This window comes from Nymphaea colorata, chromosome 3 (assembly GCF_008831285.2).
Source record: "Nymphaea colorata isolate Beijing-Zhang1983 chromosome 3, ASM883128v2, whole genome shotgun sequence".
Lineage (NCBI taxonomy): Eukaryota > Viridiplantae > Streptophyta > Magnoliopsida > Nymphaeales > Nymphaeaceae > Nymphaea > Nymphaea colorata.
In genome coordinates this window covers 2,529,609-2,553,425 of record NC_045140.1, presented here as the reverse complement: position 1 = coordinate 2,553,425, position 23,817 = coordinate 2,529,609, and the positions used below count along the sequence as shown (strand labels likewise).

Genomic DNA, 23,817 nt, shown 5'->3' with positions numbered 1-23,817 from the left:
CTTTCCTGATGAAAGCTTATACCCATGAAAGACCTTAGGATCGCCGGTCATGTGGTGAGTAGCGCCACTATCAATGATCCACTCTCCCATACGGCAATCCGCCATAACGTCTATAGATGAAGAAGCTGCCATAATCACAGATAGTCCAACAGGAGGCAACAAGAGAGGCACCGATGACAACAGAGAGCACCAACGGGCAGTAATATCCGGATTCCCAATCAGCCCCAAGAGTGAACAGAATGTCGATTGGGGGAAACGATCGTCGGAGCGCCGGCAGACGTTGAGGCAATCCTCAAGTTACACTCCTCTCCTCCTTTACGTCCTCTACCAAGTCACGGACCAGCCACCTCTTCTTGCACGGTGGGCGCCAAACAAAAACAAGAAGATGGAATCAAAGATCAACCAAGCAATATATTGCAGGTAAGAGGCGGATGCACTTCACCGGATTTGCAAAAGACCCCTAGGAAGTGACATGAATAGGGGGAGGCAAGCTTAGGAAGCGCCTAAGCACGCATATCTTCTTTCTTCTTCGGGAAGCAAGACTACGGCGCAAAAGGCAGTGGCGCAAGGGACAACGGTGACGGCGACGGTCAACAACACAAGGGCGACGGCGCAAGAGCGACGCCGCAAGAGTGGCTGCGATGGCGATGGCGCAAAGAGTGACACCGGCGGCGGCGGAAACAGCGACAGTGGTATTGGGTACACCGGCGGCGGTGGCTGCTGCAGCAACGGTGGCGGCAGCGGCGGTGGCTGCTGCAGCAACGGTGGCGGCAGCGGCGGTGGCTGCTGCAGCAACGGCGGCAGCGGCAGTGGCGGCGGCGGCGGCTGTAGTGGCAGCGGCAGCGGCGGCGGTGACTGCAGTGGTGGCGATGGTAGCGGTGAGAGATATTAGGGTTGGAACTTCACAAACCCTAAAAATTTCCCAAACTCGTCGGCTCTGATACCATGTAGAAACACGAACAAGAAGAGGAAGAGAAACAACGATCACGATGTAACGTGGAAAAACCCTCAACAAGAGGAAAAAAACCACGAATGAGGAGGAGCCGGTGCCCACTAGCCGCCAGACTCTCTCTCTCCTTTGTCTTTCATTCACACAATAAGGATTAGGGTTACACAACTTAAATAATGCCCAACAAGGGCTACAAGTTGGATCGGATACGGATCCGGACCCGGTCCCAAGACCCATCTAACATACTTCAACAAGATCAAACAATTTAAATGTAAGAGCATCCCGGAAATATAAAAGGATTAGTTGTTTGTGCATTTTGTTTCACCGAAAATTGTAAATGGGATTTCTGTTGCTTACTTAGCAGATAAGATACATTTGAATGTGCATTTAATGTTAAGTGCTCAAGTCATGATTCTATAGAGATCAAAAAAGCAAAAGTTCAAGTTGCACTGCAATGAGGTGCCCTTTTCAGTCTCATTTGTTCCAAAGAATTACTTAATAGACTTCTAGTTCTAGTTGTTAAAACAATGAAAAGTGCACCCATGTGTTTGGATATGTAAAAAGGCATGCAGGTGTATCTCTTAAAGGCAGATATCAGCAACTGTATGAGACATTAGTTGTCCAGAAACTACCAATCAACATTCTTCATTTATATTTATAAGGAGCAAGAGAAGAATTCCCCTTTGGCAGGGAAAGACTGTGAGATGCATGCACCACCAAAATTTAAACGTCAACATGTTGTCAGACCTAAGAGGGATGTGCAAATAAGGAGGAAGGTGACCCACCTATAGGAGCCTAGATGAGCTGAACAGAGGCAACGGAGCCTAGATGAGCTGAACTTATTGTCAACTGACTGATGCTACAGGATACTTGAACCTCGTGAACGCTTACTGAATAAGCCCAAACTTCAAATGAGAGGATCTAAAAAAGTGGTATTTCAGTTTGCCTGCCAGCTTGATTTTTCTCAAATGGCAAACAAACTTCTCACAAGATCAACAAGAGGCCAATCTAATCCATGAATCCAACCACTAAGTTAGTTACCGTTATCAACTTGTTAAGAAAAATATAGATTAAGAAAGTGCAGACTTCAGCCAAAAGCTGCTCATAATACCAACTATCGCTGAAAATGACGCAGGAAACCAGTTTGTATCCAGTATCAATCACTTAACTTAAAGTCACCAAGAACCAAAAGCCAGATCTCTGGATGATGGATCATATTTACAGTTGCTATGTTTCACCTACTTCCACAGGTGGTTATTTAATATTTAAAATTTTAAATGACATTGGAGAAATAAAAAAAATTATGGTCCCAAAGATGGAGGAAACGAGAGCTAAGTAGGCATGTCAAAAAAGTAAGTAACTACATGAGGAACATCACAGTATTATGTCGTAAAGGTCTAGACTCTAGGCAACTAATGGGAAGACTATTTACTAAGAAGCATATCTTTTTATTATCAATGTCCATGCCATAGTCACATATATTGTGTCTTTTTTGAAAACACGTGTTAAAAACTTGAAAAATAATTCAGCTGAAAAAAGGGGGAAAAATATCACATATTTCTAAAAAACAGCAAGATGAAAAAGACGGGAAAAAAATGTGTTTTCGCATTTTTTCTCATCTCGTTTTCTGCATGTGAATTTTGACATGTAATTTGGAAAAAAATTAATGCCAAACAGGAACAGCTCTTAAGAGAAGACCTCTACTTCTTTGGAGACAACTTCTTTAGAGTTTAGAACCTTAGAGGAAAGAAGGCAACGTTTCTTTAGTTTGGGAAGGGGAAGAGAGCTTACTTTAGGGTTTTGATTTGGGGAAAAATCATCAACATATGGGGAGATTTTCTGCCTTCAGCCTGCAATAGATGAGCATTTGGGGAAGACTATTGCTGCGTGGCCAAGGATGAGATGCTGATTCCTGCTGCATTCAGTGAGGTAGGTTTTTCATTTCTGTGTTTTTCTTAATCGATTTTCTGTGTGTTTTTATCAATTGATTTTCTGTACTTAAAATTTTCTGCTTTTTCTCGTTTTTTCCAAGAAGATCAAGCTCACATTATACCAGAGAAAAACCCCACCCGTTTAAAATCCGAAAATGATATATGTGATTATGGTCCATACAAAGGAAAAACTTTTAACAACATACTAAGAAGCAATTTAAATTCAAAAACAGGATATCAGATTTAAGCATCAGAGTCAACTTGTTATCTATCTCAGATTTGGGGACAGAACCTCTTTTGTGCGGCCTTGCATGAACTGAACCTAACCTACAAGGGGATAGGGGATAGGGGATAGTGCCAAAAAAGAGTATCCAATATGCTGCACTAATACCAACCTTAAACAGCATACAATGTTATATAATGCTCCAAAAAAAGATAAAATATGGCGTAAAGATAGCCTAGGTTTGATGCAACATTACCAAGCCACTGCCACAATTATAAAGCAATCCAATCAGAAATATTTTCTCTTCATAGCTCTTAACATCAAGTTATATGTTGACTCTTCAATATCAGTAAGTGAAAAGGAAAGATGAACGACAATGGGAAAAAAACCAAAACAGAAAATACATGAAAAACAACAAAGCAAAAGAATAAAAGATAGTAGGAATACGGCAACAAACAGAACATCAACTTACATTATCTTAGGACAAAAGATTAAAGTGCTTCGTGAATTTTTTACAATAAAAAAAGGAGACTCTAGTCAGATACTGAAATCCAAAATCAAATATTGCATATGACTAAAGTTAAGCTACTACAACATACGTTGGGCACCTGGCAGACGAGAAAAATAATAAGATCGATATATCTGCACAGAAAGTGTTTTCTCAAAGAAGGAATAGAGAAAATCTGAAAAGCTTACGTATTTAAACTTCTTTCATGAGCCTCGTCCAATATAATAACCGAGTAATGATTCAGCTCAGGGTCAGAAAGGCTTTCACGGAGGAGAACACCATCTGTAAGATACCTGAAAGTCTCCAGGTTCAGAATTAGAGCACTTTTCTATTATATAAAAGACAAAACTAGAATGCCCATTTGAGCAAAACAAACACAAACTCTCATAACTAGCGTGACGTTGGTACCTACAGATATGGAAAGAGACCTTACTTAATACATGTCTTCTGTGATGTCCGATCTTCAAATCGAATGGCATATCCCACTTCCTCACCAAGAGTAACACCAAGTTCAGATGCAACTCGCCTGAGTGTCATACAAAAAATCGGTGAGAACCTGGAAAACCATTATATTGCATACTATATTCACGCAGATAAGCCAAACATATATATACACATATTTGCAGTACAGAGTCAAACATTTGGCAGCACTGATGAGTGATGACACTGTAATCCTGTCCACCGGAAAGTCGTAATTTCAAGTATGAACAATTTAGGTTGGACATAATCAATGGGATTACAGTAATCTTTCTCTCTGCTTCTTCAGCTGGAACAAGTTTCAGTCTAAATTGTTTCAACAGAAATCCTGATTCTTTGTATGATAAGTTTCGGTGCATAGTGGATGTTTTTTTTTTTAACGATTAATGTAAGACGCAAGACGTAGCAGTATTTCTGTCTTAAACCACCTTTTCATTTTTATTTTCGTTAAAAACTTCACTGAAGTTGCGATTTCAATGGTATCGGATCCAGAAATAACACAGAAATGACCCTGGCTTGAAGCATTTCGAATAAACTATGCAGATTGCCGAGGAAAAGGGAAAAAGAAAAAGAATATGGAATTTGAGTTTTTCTTCTTCTTGATTTGGCGGAAAAGCAAATTTTAGATAGTGTCCCTGTGAACCAAATGATCTGACACAAAAAACCATGATCCTCGTTCTTTCCTCAGTACGATTTCAAGAACCAAAATTCGACGTGTTAATCCACTGTCTCAAAAAATAGATAACCATGGAACCGAGCTTTTCTCGCTTTAGGTTAAATGGAAAGAAATCTTTAGATATTGAATTTAAGCAATTACTAGATGTTTAATCTGTTCACATCCCAACCTACCAAAACTCAAGGTAGAGTACAAGGGTTCAATGTGTAGCTAATCCAAGTTGACAACCAAGGTCCTTTTCCCTTTTCTCGATATTACCCCAAAATATCATGATTGAAAACTGAAAAACAGTGGACAGCACGTTGCAAAGCCTAGGCTGCCTGAATCTCTTCAAAACTAACGTCCGAAAAACCTGAACAAGAATGGAAAACATTCAACGCGTCAAATTTTCTGGAGAAGTCAGGCTTCCAAATTGCTTCATGAACTGTGAATGTGAAGCACGCTGCAATACCGCGACTGACTATTTTCTCCTATGCCTACGCTCACTCAAAGAAACAAATCACGAACACGAACGTCATACGCACCACGGAATCCCCAAAGCGAGGGAAAATAATCACTCAAGATGAAAAGTACCTCGAGACGGAGACGGCGGCAACGCGGCGGGGTTGGGTGATGCCGATGGCGCGGGACTTCGTGTAGCCGTGGCGGTGAAGGATCTGGGAAAGTTGTGTGCTCTTGCCGGAGCCCGTCTCCCCAATCAACACGACGACGGAGTTCTTCCTCACTGTCTCGACAATCTCCTCCTCGAATTTCAGGATCGGCAGCTCCATCGCAGGCACACACACACACACACGCACGCAGTGGGAGGGAGCAAGTCGGTTGAAAGGAAAAAGAGCGAGGGAAGCAAATCAGGTAAACTGACACAGTGGGAGGGAGCCAGGGAGGGGAAAACTTACGCGGGGTGAGTTCAAAACTTCAAATATTCCAGAAAGCCACTTCTCCTTTTACCGTTTCAAAAAGCGGCTGAACCTTTCAGATGTAACAAACCACTGCGTAGGTTAACAAAATAATTCTCTAACAACGGCCCTCCATTAACCAAGTGCTCTTACCATGGTCCCTTGTTCAACTTCCACGGATGTTAATTCTTCCTTGTGGCATTGCTATAGATGTTCACGTAACAAAGCTGATTGCTTGCACAGTTTAGTGCATGCACATCGGTGTGCAACAACTAAAGTGCTCTTACTAAAATTAAAAAAATATAAGATTTTTTAAATGAAAAAAAATATTAAAAATTTGAAATGTACATACTTGTATAAAAAATTTTAAATGCACTTGTATCCTTTTGTTTTTTTTAGTATACATTTGTTGTGTGCACCCAACTCAATCTCACCATACCATGTGTAGTGTGATGAACAAGATGTCCAAGACCTAGCTCTAGTTCCTGACCCATTTTTGCAGCCTTCACGATCCCATCAACTGGACTAGCCAAATCCCTACTTATTATTGTCCTTCACCTCTTTCCACCCAGCAAGCTCTTTAACTACTGTGTGACCTTTTCTATCTTCTGGGTCGAAAGTAGAATTTTTTTTAGGGGGAAGTCAAACAGTCCAACCTGTTCAAGTAGGACCAAACTTAATTCAAATCCAAACAATACACGAAGGAAGACATGGTTGAAAACGAAGACTCGAAGCAAACTTTCAAAAATCAAAAGTTGAAAACTCTAACTTAGAAAGTGGACTTTAAAATACTTTTAAAATTTTAAGAATAAAGAAATTGCTGGGCTTGCCGGGCCCTCAATGGGCCGCATGGAATGCTCGATACCCGGCCCGAGAAGTTACCGTGCTGGGCTGGGTCTTATGGCACTGGCCCGGATCCACTTCTATAGTACCCAGGCCCGAGCCTGGTTCGGGCCGGGTATCAGGTACATGGTGGTGACCAAACCTAGTACCCAAGCCTACTCGACAAATAGAAAGAGTCTTCTTCGCCATACAAATGGTTTTTTCTTTTACATTCCTTTTCCATTATCCTAACCTTTTCCCCTCAACAATGTAGTCTGTTGAACCCCTACATTCAAAGGCTGATATTGACTTATGGGGGTGTCTGACTTTGAGGTGCTGTACATGATAGAAAAAAGAACAAAATGGACGCACACCCACTGTTTTTTCATACTTCATCACCTTAAATCCATGGGAGCCCCCATTCTAGCTTAGAGTTTTGTTTCTTAGTCTTGTGGATGGAGACCCTCTTGGGCCACTATTACTAGTTGAAGATCTGTTATTCTAGTCAATGCCTATAGCTTTTTCCTCCATCACTGTTGCATATGTCTATACTTGAAATCATTGTAAAAAAAAAACATGTATGAGTATTATACGATAATAAATTTATCATGTATAATACGACAAAGTTGTATATATCAGGAATAAAAAGAGAAAATATGGGCAAAGTTTTTAAAAATATAAAACATTTAATAAATCATGAAAATCATAAAAAAAATGCGTATAATATATGTTTTTTCATGTTTTTTATTTTATAGTTTTTTTTTTTTAAATGAGTTTTGTATAGATATTATATGACTGAAAAAATGCGTTTTGTATAGATATTATATGATGACTATATTTTGGCACATTATACGCATTTTTTGTGTCAGTGTAAATTGGAATCATATCCACCATTAAACTACGCTCTCATTGGGTGCTGATCTGCATCTTTCAGCTCACTTTCCTGTGGTGCTGCCTTTGGGCTCTTGCATTGTTCACTACCCGTCTATTAAAAGCGGATGGAGACACCGTCCGTAGTTAACTCGATTTGGACTCAAAAATTGTCAAACTCGACTCGACTAGACTCAACCCCATAATTATGTATACTTTATTACAATTAATTACATTTATATATTAATTAGGGCTTGAGATTCAAAGCTGAACCAGGGCCACCGTCCAAGTTCGATTCCTGATGCCGACACTTAGACTGCGACAGCGAAGACTAGGACCACTGCTTGTCTTTTCCTTTGAAGATCAATTTAATTGGAAAGGATAATTTTCTAAAATGGTTTCTTTGCTTAGAACGGCTTCCATGGCAGAGCCGCTGTTTGACGAACTGATTGTTGACTTGCAAAAGTTAGGCGTTGATTTGTTGGTAGGCTGCAAGTTTGTAATTCTTTCACAAAGAAAAGTCAAAAGCTTGCAAACATGAAAAACTTTGGACTCTCGCTTGGAAAAGGAACGGCCAAATGTCTTCTTTGCCGTTCAGAAATCAGAACGCGATTTATCTATGCACACATGCATCAAAAGGGATTTGAGTTATTTTTGATTTTTTTTTCATGAAATAATAATTTTAAACTTCTTAATTTTTTTTTACAATTTTTTTTATTATTTTGAACATTTTTTTTCTTTTATTTTAACAAAAATGTTTCGATCGTTTTATTTACCTTGTGCACAATTTTCAGTGCACAGTAGTGTGCACACAACGAGCATCGCCAAACAGGACCACGGTCCAAATATCCAAAAGGAAGTGCTTGACTTTGAAAGTCAAAATAAAGAGACCAGCTTGGAAACTAGCTCACAAGAATGGAAGCGTTACGGAAGGGAACTCTTTCCGTTCATGCTTTGCATTCTGCTATAAAAGACGTTTTCAGAATCAAATGCATTTGGACGTATTAAACTTCTCCTAAAATCAGAAAATCCTCTCTCTCTCTCTCTCTCTATCTCTCTACCTACCTGGTGGAGTGGGGGTCTGCGGAGGAATGGAATTCGTTTCTCTTCTCCGATCCTGCTGAGTCTCCTGCTTCAAGCTTGCGGGTCAATGGTGAGGGACTTTCTTCTCTACCCATTTGCTATTTCTCATGGTAGATCACCCTTGTTGTTCTTCTTCCTTGATTTTCCAGAAATATCAGGATATCCCTGCTAGAATAGCGTGTCCCTTTTGAATGGTTTTGTAATAATCTCTCTTTCTGCCACCATTCAGAACTTCCCAGGAAGTTTCCTGTAGGTATATGTTTTTATCTTCAACTTTGATTTTTGTTTTTCCGGGAAATAATGTGACTTTCAGTCCTTCTGGGTTGACCCCCTCTGCTTAATTTATACATCTCTCTCTAAAGATTCTCGTTGGTAAATGTTGCTTTCTTATTACACTTTCGTTTTTCCGGCCGTTCTTTCCTCTCTCGATAAAATAGAAGTTAGTTATTTCCTCATCATCAATTTCATTCGGTTTTCCAAGTTTATTGGCGCAAGCAATCTTCTTTTTAAGCTCTTCATCCATCTCAAGACTTCATTGCTTACCATGCAGAGAGATTGAATTCACAGTACCACCAGAGGAAAGCTCCCCAACCAACGAGAGGGAAGGAAAGGCTCCCCTGGTTCTCCAGATTCAGGAACAACTTGGAAGCCGTGAGAGAGAGATGGCGGAGGAGAAGGGGGGAACCTGGGGATTCTTTCCCGAGGAGTCCTTCAGCAGCTGGGGCAGCTACGTCAAGGCCCTCGGCCAGACGAGGACACGGCTCGCCGACCGGCTCATGGCCAGGTCGGTGGACGACGCGGAGCTCAACGAGGTGCGGGCGAGGAGCCAGCACGAGATGAAGAAGACGCTCACATGGTGGGACCTGATATGGTTCGGGATGGGGGCCGTCATCGGAGCCGGCATATTCGTTCTTACCGGGCTGGAGGCAAAGCAGGACGCCGGCCCCGCCGTCATACTCTCCTACGTCGTTTCCGGCGTGTCCGCCATGCTCTCCGTCTTCTGCTACACCGAGTTCGCCGTGGAGATCCCGGTGGCTGGTGAGATCCTTTCGTCCGCAATCTTTGCGTGACTGATTCTTCCGTTCACATTCAACTCCCCCTGCAATCTCAGTTTCCTTAAATATCTTTTACGAAAATTTCTAATATATTTATGAAGTGGAAAATATTCCTATTTGAAGTAAAAAAAAAACATTTTTAAAGGACAAAAATGTTTTATAAAAAAAGTTAATAATATAAAGGAGACATTTTTTTAATAAAAAAATTAAAAAATACCGCAACTCTCCTTCTTTTTTCCTCTTTTGATGTATATTATGCGTGTGCACCAACTCGATCTCATATTTCCACAGTGGTAATTTTCATGCATGGTAGTAGTAAATAGCTGAAAACGGATCCAAGTCTTCCTAGATCCAAAATACAAGATCCGATGTCTATATATGATAGTCCTAACTCTGTTAATTTGTGTGAATCAGGTGGTTCCTTTGCCTATCTTCGTGTTGAACTCGGCGATTTCGTAGCATTCATCGCAGCCGGAAACATTATACTGGAGTACGTGATCGGCGGCGCAGCCGTGGCCAGGGCCTGGACCTCTTACTTTGCGACCCTCCTAGGCCATCACCCCGATCAGTTCCGAGTCATCGTTCACTCCCTCGCCCCCGACTACAACCATCTCGATCCTATCGCCGTCGCCGTGACCGCCATCATCGGCATCATTGCTTCGCTCAGCACCAAAGCCTCATCCCGTCTCAACTACGTCGCGTCCATCGTCCATCTCGCCGTCATCGTCTTCGTCATCGCCGCCGGCCTGAGCAAAGCGGATACCCAGAACTACGCGGACTTCGCGCCGTATGGGCCGCGCGGCATCTTCAAGGCCTCTGCGGTCCTCTTCTTCGCGTATGTGGGGTTCGATGCCGTGTCCACCATGGCCGAGGAGACCAAGAACCCGGCGAGGGACGTGCCCATCGGCCTGGTGGGCTCGATGTCCGTGACGACGCTGCTGTACTGCCTGATGGCCCTGACCCTCTGCTTGATGCAGAACTACAAGACCATCGACTCTGACGCGCCCTTCTCGATCGCCTTCGGCAGCGTGGGCATGAGCTGGGCCAAGTATATTGTCGCCTTCGGGGCGTTGAAGGGCATGACCACGGTGCTGCTGGTGAGCGCGGTGGGTCAGGCTCGGTACCTGACCCACATCTCCCGCACCCACATGATCCCTCCTTGGTTTGCGCTGGTAAACAAGCGCACCGGCACTCCGGTTAATGCTACCATTGCCATGCTAGCAGCGACCGCTGTCATCGCCTTCTTCACCAGCCTCAGCATCTTGTCCAACCTCCTCTCCATCTCTACCCTGTTCATCTTCATGTTGGTAGCCGTTGCTCTGCTGGTACGCCGGTACTATGCCGCCGGTCAGACGAATCGGACGGACCAGACGAAGTTCATCGCCTTCATGGTGCTGATACTTGGATCCTCTGTTGCGACTGCGGTGTATTGGGCTACCAGCACCGGCTGGGTGGCCTTCTGTGTCACCGTTCCTATCTGGTTCTTGGGTACGCTGGGCCTCGCCGTGTTTGTGCCTCAAGCGAGGGCTCCGAAGCTGTGGGGCGTTCCGCTGGTGCCATGGCTTCCGTCCGCTTCCATTGCTGTCAACATCTTTCTGCTTGGTTCGATCGATAAGAAGTCGTTCATGAGGTTTGGGGTGTGGACTGCGTTCCTGCTGGTGTACTATTTCTTTGTGGGGCTTCATGCATCTTACGACACTGCAAAGGCTTCCGAGCAGGGCAAATTGAACTCACGGGTGGAGGAGGGCCAGTCCAGCAAGCCGGCCCTTGTAGATAGTTCAAACTAGGTTCATCGTGGGTGGAAATGTTTTGCTTGGTGTAGCAGGCTTAGTAGCTTGATTGCTTTGTCTACTCTGTTCATATCTTAGACTGTTCAAACTTTTTCCTGATACGATTTGGTTTTTGTATCCGATTGATGTTCATATGATCCTCTTTTTCATCACTAGGAAATCAGTTGGTTATGGATTGCAGTAATAGCTATTATGATCGGCTTGAAGACTAATTGAGCTCATGGATGTGTTTGGTGCCACATGTGGAAGGCCTTACGTTTTGAGAGGAATACGCAAATACAAAGTTTGCCTCAGATATTTCTCAGGATTTTCAGAGAAAACTTGATTTTACTGTTAACAGTTTTTGAGAATTGGCTTACGGTTCCCTTTGATGTCTGCCCTTCCTGCATTACTTTTCTGCTTCTCCTTGTGTATATCCTCCATGCCAATGTAGGTTTGTTCTGGATGTATGATATTTTTATGTTTTCAAGACCGTATTTGTAGAACATTTTGAGATGGTAGCTGATAGGATGATACTCTGTCATTCTTTACAAAAAACCGTGATTGTAATTACCTTTTGCTGCTTTTTTTCCCCCCCACTCTTGTGGCATGCTGTTACTATCCAAATGAGAAAATTGATTACGTTCCTGTAGCCTGAAATTGTGGTCGCGAAGACGGAGAATTTCTTTCCAAAATCATCAGGGAAAGACTTTTGGCGCTCAGAGTGGCTCCTAAAAATTGATTAAAAATTTGATGTTAGTGTTCAATTGCATGGGATATGTGTGTACAAAATAGAGGTGACGATTAAAGATGATAGCGTTGACGTTGAAAGTTCTGGTTCCATCAATCACACACGAATGTAACTTTTAGAAGAAGGTTTGTGATACTGTATGTTTTCTTCTTGCATTTTGCATATCTCTGTAATTTTTATGACAGTGAAAGTAGGAGGGAGAATCTAGTGACGTTGGAAATTTTTAATGTGAAAATAATCTTTACCAATAGGTAAGGTGGACTGAGATGGTTGGGTAGTTAGTCCACGGCATTATAATAAAAGGGGGGAAGTGAGAGAGAGATTCAAATTCCAGAATGATTTCCAAACAGATGAAAAAGAAAACCTGGAATTTCGTTTTCTCAGTTTTGTGGATTTTTCCAAATTCTACCATTTAGAGGAACTCAGAAAAAGGAACCTAAATTTTGCAATTTTGAAAAGAGAAAAGACAGAAACAAGTATCTGAATTTGACAAGCCCTACATGGCCTTTCACTTAAAATCGTAGGGCTCGTGCCCACCACCAGAGTCTCCAAAAGAAAATTTTACAAAAACGGTGTCCATCTTTCTGGGGTATAACAGAAACATGGTTAAAGATCTTTAAGCACGCATTATATATGTCACTCAATTCATGCAATGAAACCGAAAAAGTCTCGAGTACTTAAATTAAATGAACGAATTTTGAACTAACTTAAGTGTGTTTCTGCTGCTCCTTCAAAAGCTGGGCATGTTTTGTAAAATTTAGTTTCCTTTCAAGAAATGGCAGTGCAGAGTGACACAACAGCAGTTCTCCAACAGATACCAAATTTAGACTATCAAACCAATTCCAAATTGTCATCTTCATTCAAAAGAGAAATCAGTTAGAGTCTTAGACTATATTGTTTCAAGCACTAAAGACGTTCCTACCAGAGACAGCTACCAGCCATTAATGGCGCTAGAAAAGATACTCAAAACACAATAATAAAAACGGAAAACTTAAATAACTATGGTCATCAAATTTATAGAGAAGTCCAGCAGCGTCCTCTTCTCGATCACTAATGAACAGTTCTTAATTTGATCTGAGACGGATCTCGTCCCGTCTCCTCCAGTAAGATCAAGGTGTTAATCCCTTCATTGAGCCATGATCTTGGTACATGATATCTGCCAAAGAGCAACAGCACGATTAGTAACAAAGCTGAGGATCCATGAGATCTTCTCTACGAGCAAAAAGGAAAAGGAGGTGGGGGAAGTAGGTACACTCGGTACCAGATCTAAGTTCCTTTGCCGCACTGTGTGATGCATTTAGGGCCCTCTGTAGTCACAGGTGTAGAGAGGCCAGTGTCGACGTCGACCCAAGCCTGCCCCTTTCCCGTGCTTCCAAGGGTTCGCAATCACCGATTCGCTAATATTTGGTGCCCTGAACTCAGGCTGCTCAGCCAGCAATCCAAAATCACGTTTCAGTTGAAGTTTAATAGCAAATTAAATTTTTATAGCAACTTCTAGTTTTAAATTAATGGAAAGCATACCTTATACCAAACGAATGGAGTTTGACTGGGAGGTCACTTGTTGACATCCATCGGAAACCCTTTGGATTATAAAGAGGTCTGCTTCACCTCTCAAACCAATCTGCATTTGATGCAGACACTGAAAAATATGAGCGCACAAGAGACTATTCTGAATTAGGACTTTCTTAAAGTTAATATCTGACAAATATATATTACAGCCAAACTTTTCTTGACATATTTTGGTAGCATTGTGGCTGCCAACAATTTCAACTGGACCAGTGTTGTGTTGATCCCTGCTGCTGCTGGAACCATTTCAAACAGAGGGCCACAGTTCTGTTTCAACTTTCAAGACGCATAAGATCAAACCGATGACAGTTTATATATATTATTAGTAACAGCAAGAGCAAATATGGAGGTTGACAAAACCTGAAGACCAACGGTTGCACTGACAAGAGTGATATAGTTTTCCCTGGTTTCAGAATGATTGGTTGCTCAAAGTTGAATGCTCCATGCCCATATCCTCTACAACCAAATCCTGATTGCTAATCACATTTCAAAAATTAGAGGTAGTTGTAAGTATGAAGTTATGTGGGAAAAAGAAAACAAGCTGGGTAGACAGAACAGGAAGGGGGAGGGGGGGTGTGGAGGGCGGGAAGAAGGAAGGAGGACCTGCACGTTTTCCCCGTTGACAAACAAATGATGGCCTAAGGTATTCACTCTCAGTATGACTTGTTATTGGTTCCAGAAAGAGTCATCATCTGTGTCATGAACACTAAACGCAAAACAGAGAAATCAGACAAATGGAGCAGTACATCAATTTCAGCTTCAAAAGTAGCTCCCTTTTTCTGGTTTTCTTTTTACTTTTATTAATGCAACATCTGATAATATTCTACTAGAAGTTAAAAAAGGAAGATCACATGAGAAACCGTTGCTTTTTCTTAGCCAATAAAATCCGAAGAATCAATTAGCACTGCCTTGGGGACAGCTTTTTGAGTACTCAGTACTCACCCAGTTGTGTACCACAGGTCCACATGTAATCAGTCCTATCTGCTGCTCTGGTAATTTGCTCAAGCAATTTTTGTTCACGGAAAAGATCCTGACCGTATATTGTCAATATGCCATACCACATTCTCAACTCCAGTTTCATCATCATAAGCATTCTTTGAAGTCACAGTTTGTGGAACAAGAGTGACCTACAATAAAAAAAAAAATGCAGTACCACGATCAATTTCTGCTACAGAGACGAAATAAAAAGCTAGTGCTCCAATATTATCATATAGTATTGGTAAGAAGTTTAAAACTGAGATTCTATAGTTAATTCACAGAACAAAAAGCAGAAGGAGAAATCAATACTGAAATTGGAACTGAGGGCACTGGTTGATTCTTGTTTTAGATAATTAGATAGGGAAACATATGCAAAAGTGGCATTAAGAACATAATGTGGAACAGCGGATAAATTTGATTTATGAACAGTGTCAGGGAAAGAAAAAAGAGAATTTCTAAGACATGAATAGCACAAAGCATCAACCAAAGTAAGTAACTAAGATGGTCAGAGAACTGATGATCTTTTTTAAGAATCAGGATTCATGAAAGTTCTCCTTCACTTATTGAAGTTTAGATTTTTCTCATCCAAAGTGCTCCACATAATTAGTTTATATTGTATCTATTTCACAATGTGGCAAAGAGAGAAATGTCAAACCTGTGCTGTGTTGTAGATGGATCGCGATTAAAAGAAGTTTACTTATGATTGATCGCTTTAATTTGCACAACGAATATTTACCTTTTCTTTTCCTAGTCTTTTAAAACAAGAATCAAGCTCGCAAAGTAAATGGAAAAACATGATACAAACCTGAAGTAGGATGACTGGTTCCCTTTAATATGCTAGCAGCCTAGCAGACCTTCATCCTTCATCATGGACAACATTTTTCTTGTGAAAGTCGCCATTTGATACTGCCAAGCATGTTTAAGAAAACACTTAGTGTATATCTCAATTCCAAAAGAATATATCAATAAATAGAAACATTACATAAATTTAACAATGTTTTCACATTGAAACGCAAAGACCTGACTGCAGCCTTGTCGGACCCTCTATGGTTGCTTAACTCAGTACCCACTCCAGCTTGCTTTGTGGTGACCGCCAGGGTACCAGCTTCCCCGCCTCGATGCTTTGTTCGGTCCATATGGTCTTCACAAATAGCTGAAGAAAGCAGCCATCATGACCTTTAGGCAAGCTGCTTTGATTATCTCTCACATCCATCAGTTTCCGCGTTCTGCGCCGGGCTGCAGCTCTCCGGTGACGGCCAGTCGGCCACTCGGACTGGGAGAACCTGCATGTGCTGGCGGAGGGGTCTGCGGATCCATAATTCCAGTTAGGGAGAGTTCTGCTGCTCCAAAGTCCAACCCAAGGTGGCTACCGGAGAATGAACGGTGGTGGGTCTTGATCAGCGTTGAGAAGTCGTGTAACGGAAAAAACCGAGCCGCCCCTAGCTCCTTGCATGCCCCAAGAAGGGAAGCTGTTGTAGTTCATCAATGGTGGGATCAAGCAGCTGATCGCCGGAATCAGTCCCGCCACCGGAGAATACGAAGTGCTGGCACCGTCTCTCTGAGTATCTCTGCTTCTGCTAGGTCGGGGCTGCCCAGAAACCTCGCTTTCTTCTTATGGAAGGACAGAGAGGAAAGCTGATCCGTGGCTTGGTGGACTCCATCCCAACCTCCCATGGGCTGACTCTTGACGTTTGGCAGGCCAAGTCACCTCACCCGCAGGAAAACATGAACAGTAGCCAGTAGGAAGGTGAGTGCATCGCTTATACTACGCAGAAATAATGTGGCCTTCAGGTTTGGTTAAAACCTGTTAAACATTGTTTTTTTGCAATACAGGTTTGTTTTCGGGTATTAATCTTGCCACATTTTTATTTATGCGTCCTCCACCCCATGTTATTTTCAATTGTATCAAAGGTAATTTTTAAAGACTTCATTTTTTCCATTATAAAGAGATGGGTCTTCCATTTATGTATTGGGAGCATTTCAATCAGTTTAACCAAGAACACATGGGTCTCTCGTCAGTTTAGAGGCGTTTCGTTTATGTTTCTCGAGAAATAAAATGTCGTTTTCAAACATGGTGAAACGAAAGGCCGGAATTGTAATCCGGCCCCGAGGAATTGGATTTCCAGTCCAGTGTTTTATTCGGCCCGCTAGGGCACCGCCAAAAAAATTTCGCGCGTTTCTTCTCCTCTCCCTCTTTCTTTTCTCTCTGCTCGCAGCATCACTGCTCACTCGCGATTGTTGCCACCACTCTTAGCCTGCTCGCTCGCCATCATCAACTTCTCGCCGTGACTGGCGGCAACAGGTATGCCTCCCCTCTCTGCTTCCACCCGCAGCAGGAACAGGAAAATTGGGAAGGTCTGCCTCTCTTCCGATCATGGCCGGCGCGGCCGACCTCCTTCTTTTCCTCATTCATAGCGTATAAGAACCTTTCTTCCTCTTCCGGTGATTTTGTTGGTTTCTGCTTTGTCGTGTTTACTGACTCCAAATTTTGCTATTAACGAATACAACAGCCTACATTTTCTTCCAAGAATGAATGCTTGTTTCCATGTGCACACTAGGTTTGAGAGTCTGAGACTGAAAAAATGTTAATGGCTGGCTGTAGCAATTGCTTCTCATGTATCCGTTTTGAAGGTTTTGTTTGTTTGGTGAACCTTCCTGTTAAGATCCAATCGTTTGGCATGGAAAATGATTTTTTCTTAGTCGAGTGCTTTGTGGAGGAACACTTTGAACGCCAAAGTTCATGTGCCAATCTGTCATACGGCTTCTGTTCCCTGTTCCGAATCTCTTTTTCTTTCCCTCTACGAAGAAGAAGCTCGTTGTGATCTCTCTCTTTCTCTCTCTCTCTCTCTCTAGCCTGGTGAGCATGTGGGCACCATGGGTTTGTCCTAAATAATCTATTGTTTCGTAAGTTACTACCTTTGAAGAGCGTAACTCGATATTCCGATGATGGTAATCAATGGTTGATGATTGCAATCAATGAACTTCAGTACCAATGTTGACAATTGCTTTGCACTAACCCTGTATGTAGGGGATTAGAACTACGTGCTTTTCCTTTGGGGGTGGGGGTGGGGGTAGGGGGACAAAAAGTCGTCATTGCGGGTTGACTTGGTTCTGCGAAGTTCTTTTTTGGGTCAGGAGACGGGTCATTCTCACAGTTGATTTAGTTTTGGTACTGAAACTGCCCATTTATTTGTTGATCCTGCTACTGTTTGTTGCATCCCTTGCCTTTGAAGTCCGTCATGGACTTCGATTAGGACAAGAAAATGAGCCTTTCTCTATCTCATGTGCGCGTATTTGTCTGAATCTTTTGCCTTTCAAGTCCGTTTTACATTTTAATTGAGATATCAAGAATGAAATTCCTTTTTCATATGTGCATGTCTGTGAAGGAAATTGGCAGAAATTTTAATTATTTGGTGACACGGATGTTAGGATGGAGCTGTCTAGAGCAGATGGCCGTTCTCAAAACCAATTAAGGCCACTTGCATGTTCATATAGTGTACTTCATCGTGCTCATGGCTCTGCACGCTGGTCGCAAGGTCAGAGGTTTATCTGCGCAGTCTTTTTTTGCTTAGGTACGAGCTAAGTTATGTATAGATCATTCCCTATTTACAACTAATTTAAAACTACTTTTGTTTTTTTAGGGGATACAATCGTTTTGGCTGCAGTTTACGGGCCAAAAGCTGGGACAAAGAAGAATGAGAACCCTGAGAGAGCATCCATTGAGGTTATATGGAAACCAATGTTTGGACCAATTGGTAATGTAGTCTTTCTTGTTGTTTAACAAATGGGCTTTCATTCTGCAACATTTCTTTTTCTTCTTTAAATTGTTGAGTATTTGGTTTCTCTCCAGGAAAAGCAGAGAAGGAGTGTGAGATGATACTCATGCGAACTTTGCGAAGCATTTGTCTTCTAAATGTTCATCCAAATACAACAACATCAGTAATTATTCAGGTATTTGATAAACTTCTCTTTCATGTAATTAATAATTATTTTTTGATTATTTAATTTCGCATTTGCCTCTCAAGGCTTTGTCTTCATAATTGAAAATGTTGATTGTTCTATTTTATCCTAAGACATATGGGAAGGTTGCTTGTTCACTTCACCCATTCACTTCTTCTTGGGATAGAATGGATCAGCCACTTGTATCTCCGCACGTCAGCCAAACGACCTGCTAGATGGCGGGGTTTGCAGCTTCTGGTCACCTGAACCAGCAAACTAAAATGAAGGTTTGGGGGATCAAAGAAGTAAAGATGTTCATCTTGGTCTGATTTGCATGAAAAATGATTATCCCTTGTTTAGGATACAAAGGCTGGTTGACCGAGAACACGTTACACTTGATAACTCATCAAAAGAAGTTCATTCTAATCTCTATTAGGTCGTCATAATTGTGAATGTCTCTCCCTTTTGGACTAGCAATTAGCAAAGAAAAACCACCCTCTTCCTCCTTCACTGGTTTTCAATCCTAAGCTTGCGTGACTGCAAAAAACTGGTCAAACAAATGAAAGTCAATCTAAAAATCATGTGGTTTTGAACAAACTAAAGATGTGAGAAATCCTCTTTTCTTCTACCGAACCCTTGGAGTATCTTTAAAGTTTGAAGTCGCCACCATTTATGTGTATCAATTCCTTTCTAGACAAAAAATTAAATGTGCGAGTAAAACTATTATGATTTCTGCACATGTGCATGTGTCTTCCAAGGTTGGCAATAAACCGAGCTTCTCCATGAGAAGCTCAATCTTGGTAGATGTAAGCTCTAACCTTAAATGAAGTCCTTACTGATTTAGTTAGCTGAGCGTTTACCCATGCTTAAACTCCTCCCTTATATGTATATGGTACAGTGGCTATCGCTCTTCTTTTCCATTCAAGTGGTAGTAGGCCTTGGTTCCTTTATCATATATTCTTTTCATCGTTTAGAGTTTGGTGCTGCATAGCCAAGCGGAGCTCAAGTCTGGCCATACGTGTGTGGAGTAAGCTTAAACAACCTGCGCTTGCACTCATATTCATCGTATCTGTAGTTTGTCTTTGGATGCACGTTCAGTTTTATTTACCGAGAACTTTTTTGAAAGCTGTGGTCTTGACAAGATACTGGTTCCCTTGAGAATATGGATAAATAGGTGGTGAGGTTTGGTTCCACCTTGATGCTAAAATTTTGTAGGGGGTTCATGAGCCAGAATGGTTAAACGATATGGGTTAGCTTTGTTTATATGCACAATTCGGTTATAGTAGCTAGTCACAATTCACTACATTTGAAACCTGCTATTCTAGCTTCTTACATTTGAATGGTTCTTTCATATTTCTATTTGTAAATTAGTTGACAGAGACATTATGATCATACTTCTTTCAAAATGCTAATGTGCTAAGTAATTTTATGATTTCATGTTTCCTGCAGGTTGTCAATGATGATGGAGCTGTATCTTTCACAAAAGTAATTCATGCTATATATGTAATTTTCTATTATACGTATATCACACGCCCATCTATTTCTTTGCTGCCATATTTTTGGTCATTTAAGTTTTAAATGTATTGTTCATCCATTTCATTTAAATATCTAATCTCCTTGAAGAAATCTATGCTGGATACACCTATCCTCCATGCAGTTTACTCACAAAAAATGCATGGGGCAAGTAGTTGTAAAAATCCTACTATGACTGTTGTATAAATTACCTGCTGTATGTCCATTCTTTAAGATAATTAGAAGAAACAACAAACTATTTCAAATGATAGAACACTAGGGGCAGTTCAACTTTTCTTTTAGCACATTTCTTTTTGGTTTATCTGCCTAGGTTTGGCATTTTGTGTTCTATAAATTTTTTAGATATGTTATTTTGGATTAGTTGTCTACCCTTTCATTTTCTGCAACCAATGAGTAACCATTGTGTATGTGTTTGCTTACAAAAATTCTTTTTTGTCCATCATCAAAATTCGTTTGCCTTTTTTTTTTTGATAAATTTGGTTAGGCTTGAAAGAGCATAAATCTTCTCAATGGGATCGTGGTTTGAACATTGGATTGGTGTAGGGGTGTCCATCTCTTTATTAAGCTGAACAAAGTTACCATGGATGTATTTTTCAATCCTTTAATTGTTTTTACTTTTTTGGGGTCATTCAAGTCCATCGTAGTTTATGTAGTTCTCTTTTAAATATTACAAACTTTAACTTTTAGCCAACTGAGGTGGTCACTACTTGTCATAACTTTTGAGTACTAGCTGCTTCAATTCCTAAAGGAAAATTTCTTGACCAAAAGCTTGTTTAGCTGCTCACATGTGCCATAAATGCAGCATGTGCTGCTCTTGTTGATGCCAGTATACCTTTAAAATATCTTTCTGGTAAGCTCATAACTAGGATCTTGCAGTTTATATTTGTGGATTATCTTCATATGCAGGTTTTACTGATTTATGTTGCTACATATGCAGTTGCAGTTTGTTGTGGTGTAACAGACAAAGGACTTGTGATGTTTGATCCTACCAAGATTGAAGAAGAGGTGCCCAATCTACTAGTTCAACCCCAGCATGTTTTCCCCTTATAGATAAGTCTGTTTCATAATGGCTATAGTCTTTATGCTGGAAAATCGGAAAATATGTTCATCATCTATATTTTCTTTGATTTGATCTATCTCGCTCATTTGGATTCTTCTAGGCTCACTATTCTCATTGGTTTAGTGCATCAAATAGATTAAATGCTGATGCCACCTATATGTTTTGGTTTCCTTTCTTGCTTTGTGGCTTGTTCTTTTACAGAGACAGGGTATGGGGCGAAGCGTGGACATACTTGTCAACAAATGATTCTTGAATAACTAGGGCAAAGGACTAAAACTACATAGTCAAAAGCACCAGGCAGAGCCTAGGCTGTGTGTACTGCCTGGAGCCTAGACAGGACTAGGCAGCACTAGGAGGTCTCTGTCATACAAACAGGGTATGGGATGAAAATGTGGATATGCTTGTCAACAAATGGGCATTGTATGATTGGTGCTGGGGACAAAATCTACATGGTAAAAAACACCAGGTAGCGTCTAAATGCTGAGTTTTGCGAGGATCCTGGAGTCTAGGCAACATTGGGAGGTCTTTGGAAAAAGTTAAAACAGTAAATGTAACAAAAAAAGTCATAGTTAAAATGTCAAAATTATTAAATATTGACAAGCATGTATTTAATAACACATATAACTTCAAGTAATATACTGTTCCCACCTGAGAGAGAGAGAGAGAAATTTTGATGGTATGTATGTGTGGTATTTCTTTTCTCCATAAACGATCATGGTCACAGCCATGTTGCTAATGTTTGATTATTCTTGAGATGATCTCTGGAAATATTAATAAATAGCTTTCTGACACTTCTAATATTTTTGCTCAAATGTTCAATGTTCTTGCTATATTCTTGTCGTTGGGTTTTGTTATTGTTATTGTAATGATCATCCCGTTAGCCAGGTAAAGTTATATATTTTGCCATCTAACGATTTCAATAGGAAACTTGCAAGTTAGAGGCTGTTAAGTTATATCTTTATGTTGTATGGCAGGAATTGCAAGCAACAGTTTGTTTAGTTTTCCCCAGCTCATCTAAGTTGGTCTCGCCTAGTGGTCATTTAGTTGAAAATGAACTTAAGGACAATGGAATAATTACTTCTGTTACACATGGCCAAGTGTCAGGTATTGCTTTTCTTTTTCAGGTTCATTTTTTAAAAGCTACTTCTGCATGTATGCATGTTTGGGCCTTTGGGATTGTTTCTTTAGTTTTTTTGTATTTCACTCAATTTACTAGTTCAGATTCCTATTGCTCATTTTCTAATCTGGCTTTACTTTGATGCTATAGTGGATAATTATTTCAATTGCCTACAAAAAGGCCAAGCTGCAAGCTCCAAAATTTCAGAATTCTTGAGGAAATCTCTGGATCAGTTGCAGATTCCATCTAATCTTCCGAAAGAATCTTAGTGCTCTGGTATGTTTCATTGATGATTATTTTATGTACATGCATCATGTTTCATTGCTAAAATCATATTGAGTTCCTTCATGTCTCAGGCCCAGAAGGGCTTAAGAGGGAGGCTAGTGGGTCATAGAACTAAAGATGTTTATGGTTTATCAAATTTGTTTCTCCTTTCTATTTTGTGTTTTGCATCGTAGTTTTGTGCTGAGGTTGGTCCTTTAAGGCAAAAAGATGGATTGTGATTTGATACAACTAGGCCAAGTATGAGTTAGGTTGCCGAGTTCTTGCATCTTGATCTTGTTTGTGTATATATATGCTGTTACCTAATTCTTGAGGTACGGAAAAAATGGTCTTGCTTTAGAATTGAATTTTGTTCCCTTGCTGTGTTTACTTGGGTGGTTGTAACATGTGAAGATATCTATGCACCAATATGCTTCATTACCCTTGTTCTTATAAATTAGTTATCATAGCCTTGGAGGAAATCCTTATCAAGACATGCTTCTGCTTTCTGTTGACAATCGCCTCTTAGTATTTCTCCTAGCATATAGAAGCTGTTAGACAAGATATTATTTGATTTAAATGCAGCGGTCAAATTTATTCTCTTAGCAGGTTGTAGATCTCATTATCTTGCTAGCATTCATCTTTACTTCAATAGATTCCATTCCATCCTGAGTTTCAGCATTATCATTGACAATAGTTTCTGCAATATCTTGTTATCATGAAGATTTTCTTGATAACATGGAGTCCCTTTGCCTAACGCCCATCCCTAATGGTAACACTTTGGTTGATGATAACACCATTATTGTTATTTCTGTTTTTCTGATCTCAAAGCACCTTCTTGTCTGTTTTCGTTCCTCTGCCTTTGATGTTTATCTATTTTGAGATGGTTCATAATCAACTCTCTTTCATGCTTTGCAGGCCACTTTTGGTTTGTGTATAATATGCCGCTTCCTTGCTCCTTGGCAAGGCTCAGCTTGGCAAAATATCTATACAGCAGGAGAATAGACTTGTCGGCGAGGCCAATTGAATGGGCATGTGCTTGAAGACATTGAGAAGATGCTATTGTTTGGTAAAGCTTTTGTAGGTTAAGGATCATAAATTTGGTTGAATGACTCATAAGAATTACTGACTATCTTCGCGAGGAAGCGGATGGAGAGTCGGAGACTCTTGAAATTTTTTCCCTTCCCTTCATCTTGAAGGATTTTGTGTATTCTAATCTTTAAATATTATTGACCGACTTCATAGTACTCGTGCTTCGATATGTAACAAACGATGAAGCTAGGTCCTCCCTGACTTGGCCTAAGAAAGCTGGGCTGGGTTAAGAACGTCCCAGGTTAACATCTCCCTTTCGAA

General features: G+C 40.8%; 3 protein-coding genes and 1 long non-coding RNA gene across 21 annotated transcripts in view; 2 read left to right on the top strand and 2 right to left on the bottom strand.

Annotated features, from left to right (window-relative positions):
• Positions 1-5,612, bottom strand: part of LOC116251057 (probable pre-mRNA-splicing factor ATP-dependent RNA helicase DEAH4) — a 54,264-nt gene extending 48,652 nt beyond the window's left edge. For 6 of the 7 annotated variants that reach the window (XR_004171571.2, XR_004171570.2, XR_004171573.2 and 3 more), the window contains exons 1-3: positions 5,338-5,612; positions 4,045-4,137; positions 3,800-3,904 (exon numbers count right to left, since the gene is read on the bottom strand). Coding sequence is in view for 1 of the 7 variants with exons in the window: in XM_031625119.2 (XP_031480979.1) it covers positions 3,800-3,904; positions 4,045-4,137; positions 5,338-5,534 (395 nt within the window). In the remaining 6 variants the exon portion in view is untranslated. Of the gene's footprint in view, positions 1-1,734; positions 1,966-3,799; positions 3,905-4,044; positions 4,138-5,337 lie in introns of those variants that run through there. The other variant, XR_007572780.1, reaches the window with a different exon arrangement.
• Positions 5,613-8,364: 2,752 nt separating this feature from the next.
• Positions 8,365-11,414, top strand: LOC116249653 (cationic amino acid transporter 1). Of its 2 annotated transcripts, none has more exons than XM_031622837.2 (3): positions 8,365-8,505; positions 8,986-9,473; positions 9,905-11,414. In XM_031622837.2, exons 2-3 carry the CDS (start codon positions 9,098-9,100, stop codon positions 11,275-11,277), a joined length of 1,749 nt encoding a protein of 582 aa, XP_031478697.1. In that variant the 5' UTR covers positions 8,365-8,505; positions 8,986-9,097; the 3' UTR covers positions 11,278-11,414. The 2 variants fall into 2 exon arrangements, with proteins under 2 accessions (XP_031478697.1, XP_049932508.1); XM_050076551.1 differs by lacking the exon at positions 8,365-8,505 and adding an exon at positions 8,670-8,688.
• A 1,456-nt stretch (positions 11,415-12,870) lies between these two features.
• Positions 12,871-15,494, bottom strand: LOC116250463 (uncharacterized). 5 transcript variants are annotated; one of them, XR_007572833.1, is made up of 8 exons: positions 15,360-15,494; positions 14,519-14,703; positions 14,180-14,282; positions 13,937-14,052; positions 13,727-13,843; positions 13,532-13,631; positions 13,272-13,433; positions 12,871-13,166 (listed from the first exon to the last, which is right to left on the bottom strand). It is a non-coding gene; the product is annotated as an uncharacterized LOC116250463 (long non-coding RNA). The 5 variants fall into 5 exon arrangements; XR_007572832.1 differs by having other exon boundaries at positions 13,532-13,852; XR_004171422.2 differs by having other exon boundaries at positions 13,532-13,843.
• Positions 15,495-15,763: 269 nt separating this feature from the next.
• On the top strand, positions 15,764-23,711 carry LOC116250462 (exosome complex exonuclease RRP46 homolog). Of its 7 annotated transcripts, none has more exons than XM_050076844.1 (11): positions 15,765-16,301; positions 16,388-16,856; positions 17,941-18,126; positions 18,196-18,309; positions 18,405-18,505; positions 19,943-19,963; positions 20,804-20,876; positions 20,964-21,031; positions 22,061-22,190; positions 22,354-22,479; positions 23,383-23,711. In XM_050076844.1, the coding sequence occupies exons 3-10, from the start codon at positions 17,985-17,987 to the stop codon at positions 22,470-22,472; spliced, it is 768 nt and encodes a 255-aa protein (XP_049932801.1). In that variant the 5' UTR covers positions 15,765-16,301; positions 16,388-16,856; positions 17,941-17,984; the 3' UTR covers positions 22,473-22,479; positions 23,383-23,711. The 7 variants fall into 7 exon arrangements, with proteins under 7 accessions (XP_049932803.1, XP_049932801.1, XP_049932802.1 ...); XM_050076843.1 differs by having other exon boundaries at positions 15,771-16,301; positions 17,984-18,126; XM_031624086.2 differs by having other exon boundaries at positions 15,778-16,301; positions 17,984-18,090.
• Positions 23,712-23,817: the final 106 nt, after the last annotated feature.

What these genes read in the sequence shown, in the direction of transcription:
- LOC116249653 (XM_031622837.2), top strand. Translation starts at nt 9,098, where the DNA reads ATGGCGGAGGAGAAGGGGGGAACCTGGGGATTCTTTCCCGAGGAGTCC. An exon ending in CGTGGAGATCCCGGTGGCTG is followed by an intron (nt 9,474 to 9,904) that starts GTGAGATCCTTT and finishes TGTGTGAATCAG; the next exon opens with GTGGTTCCTTTGCCTATCTT.
- LOC116250462 (XM_050076846.1), top strand. Translation starts at nt 17,985, where the DNA reads ATGGAGCTGTCTAGAGCAGATGGCCGTTCTCAAAACCAATTAAGGCCA. An exon ending in CAACATCAGTAATTATTCAG is followed by an intron (nt 18,506 to 19,942) that starts GTATTTGATAAA and finishes TGTTTCCTGCAG; the next exon opens with GTTGTCAATGATGATGGAGC. An exon ending in CTACCAAGATTGAAGAAGAG is followed by an intron (nt 21,032 to 22,060) that starts GTGCCCAATCTA and finishes GTTGTATGGCAG; the next exon opens with GAATTGCAAGCAACAGTTTG.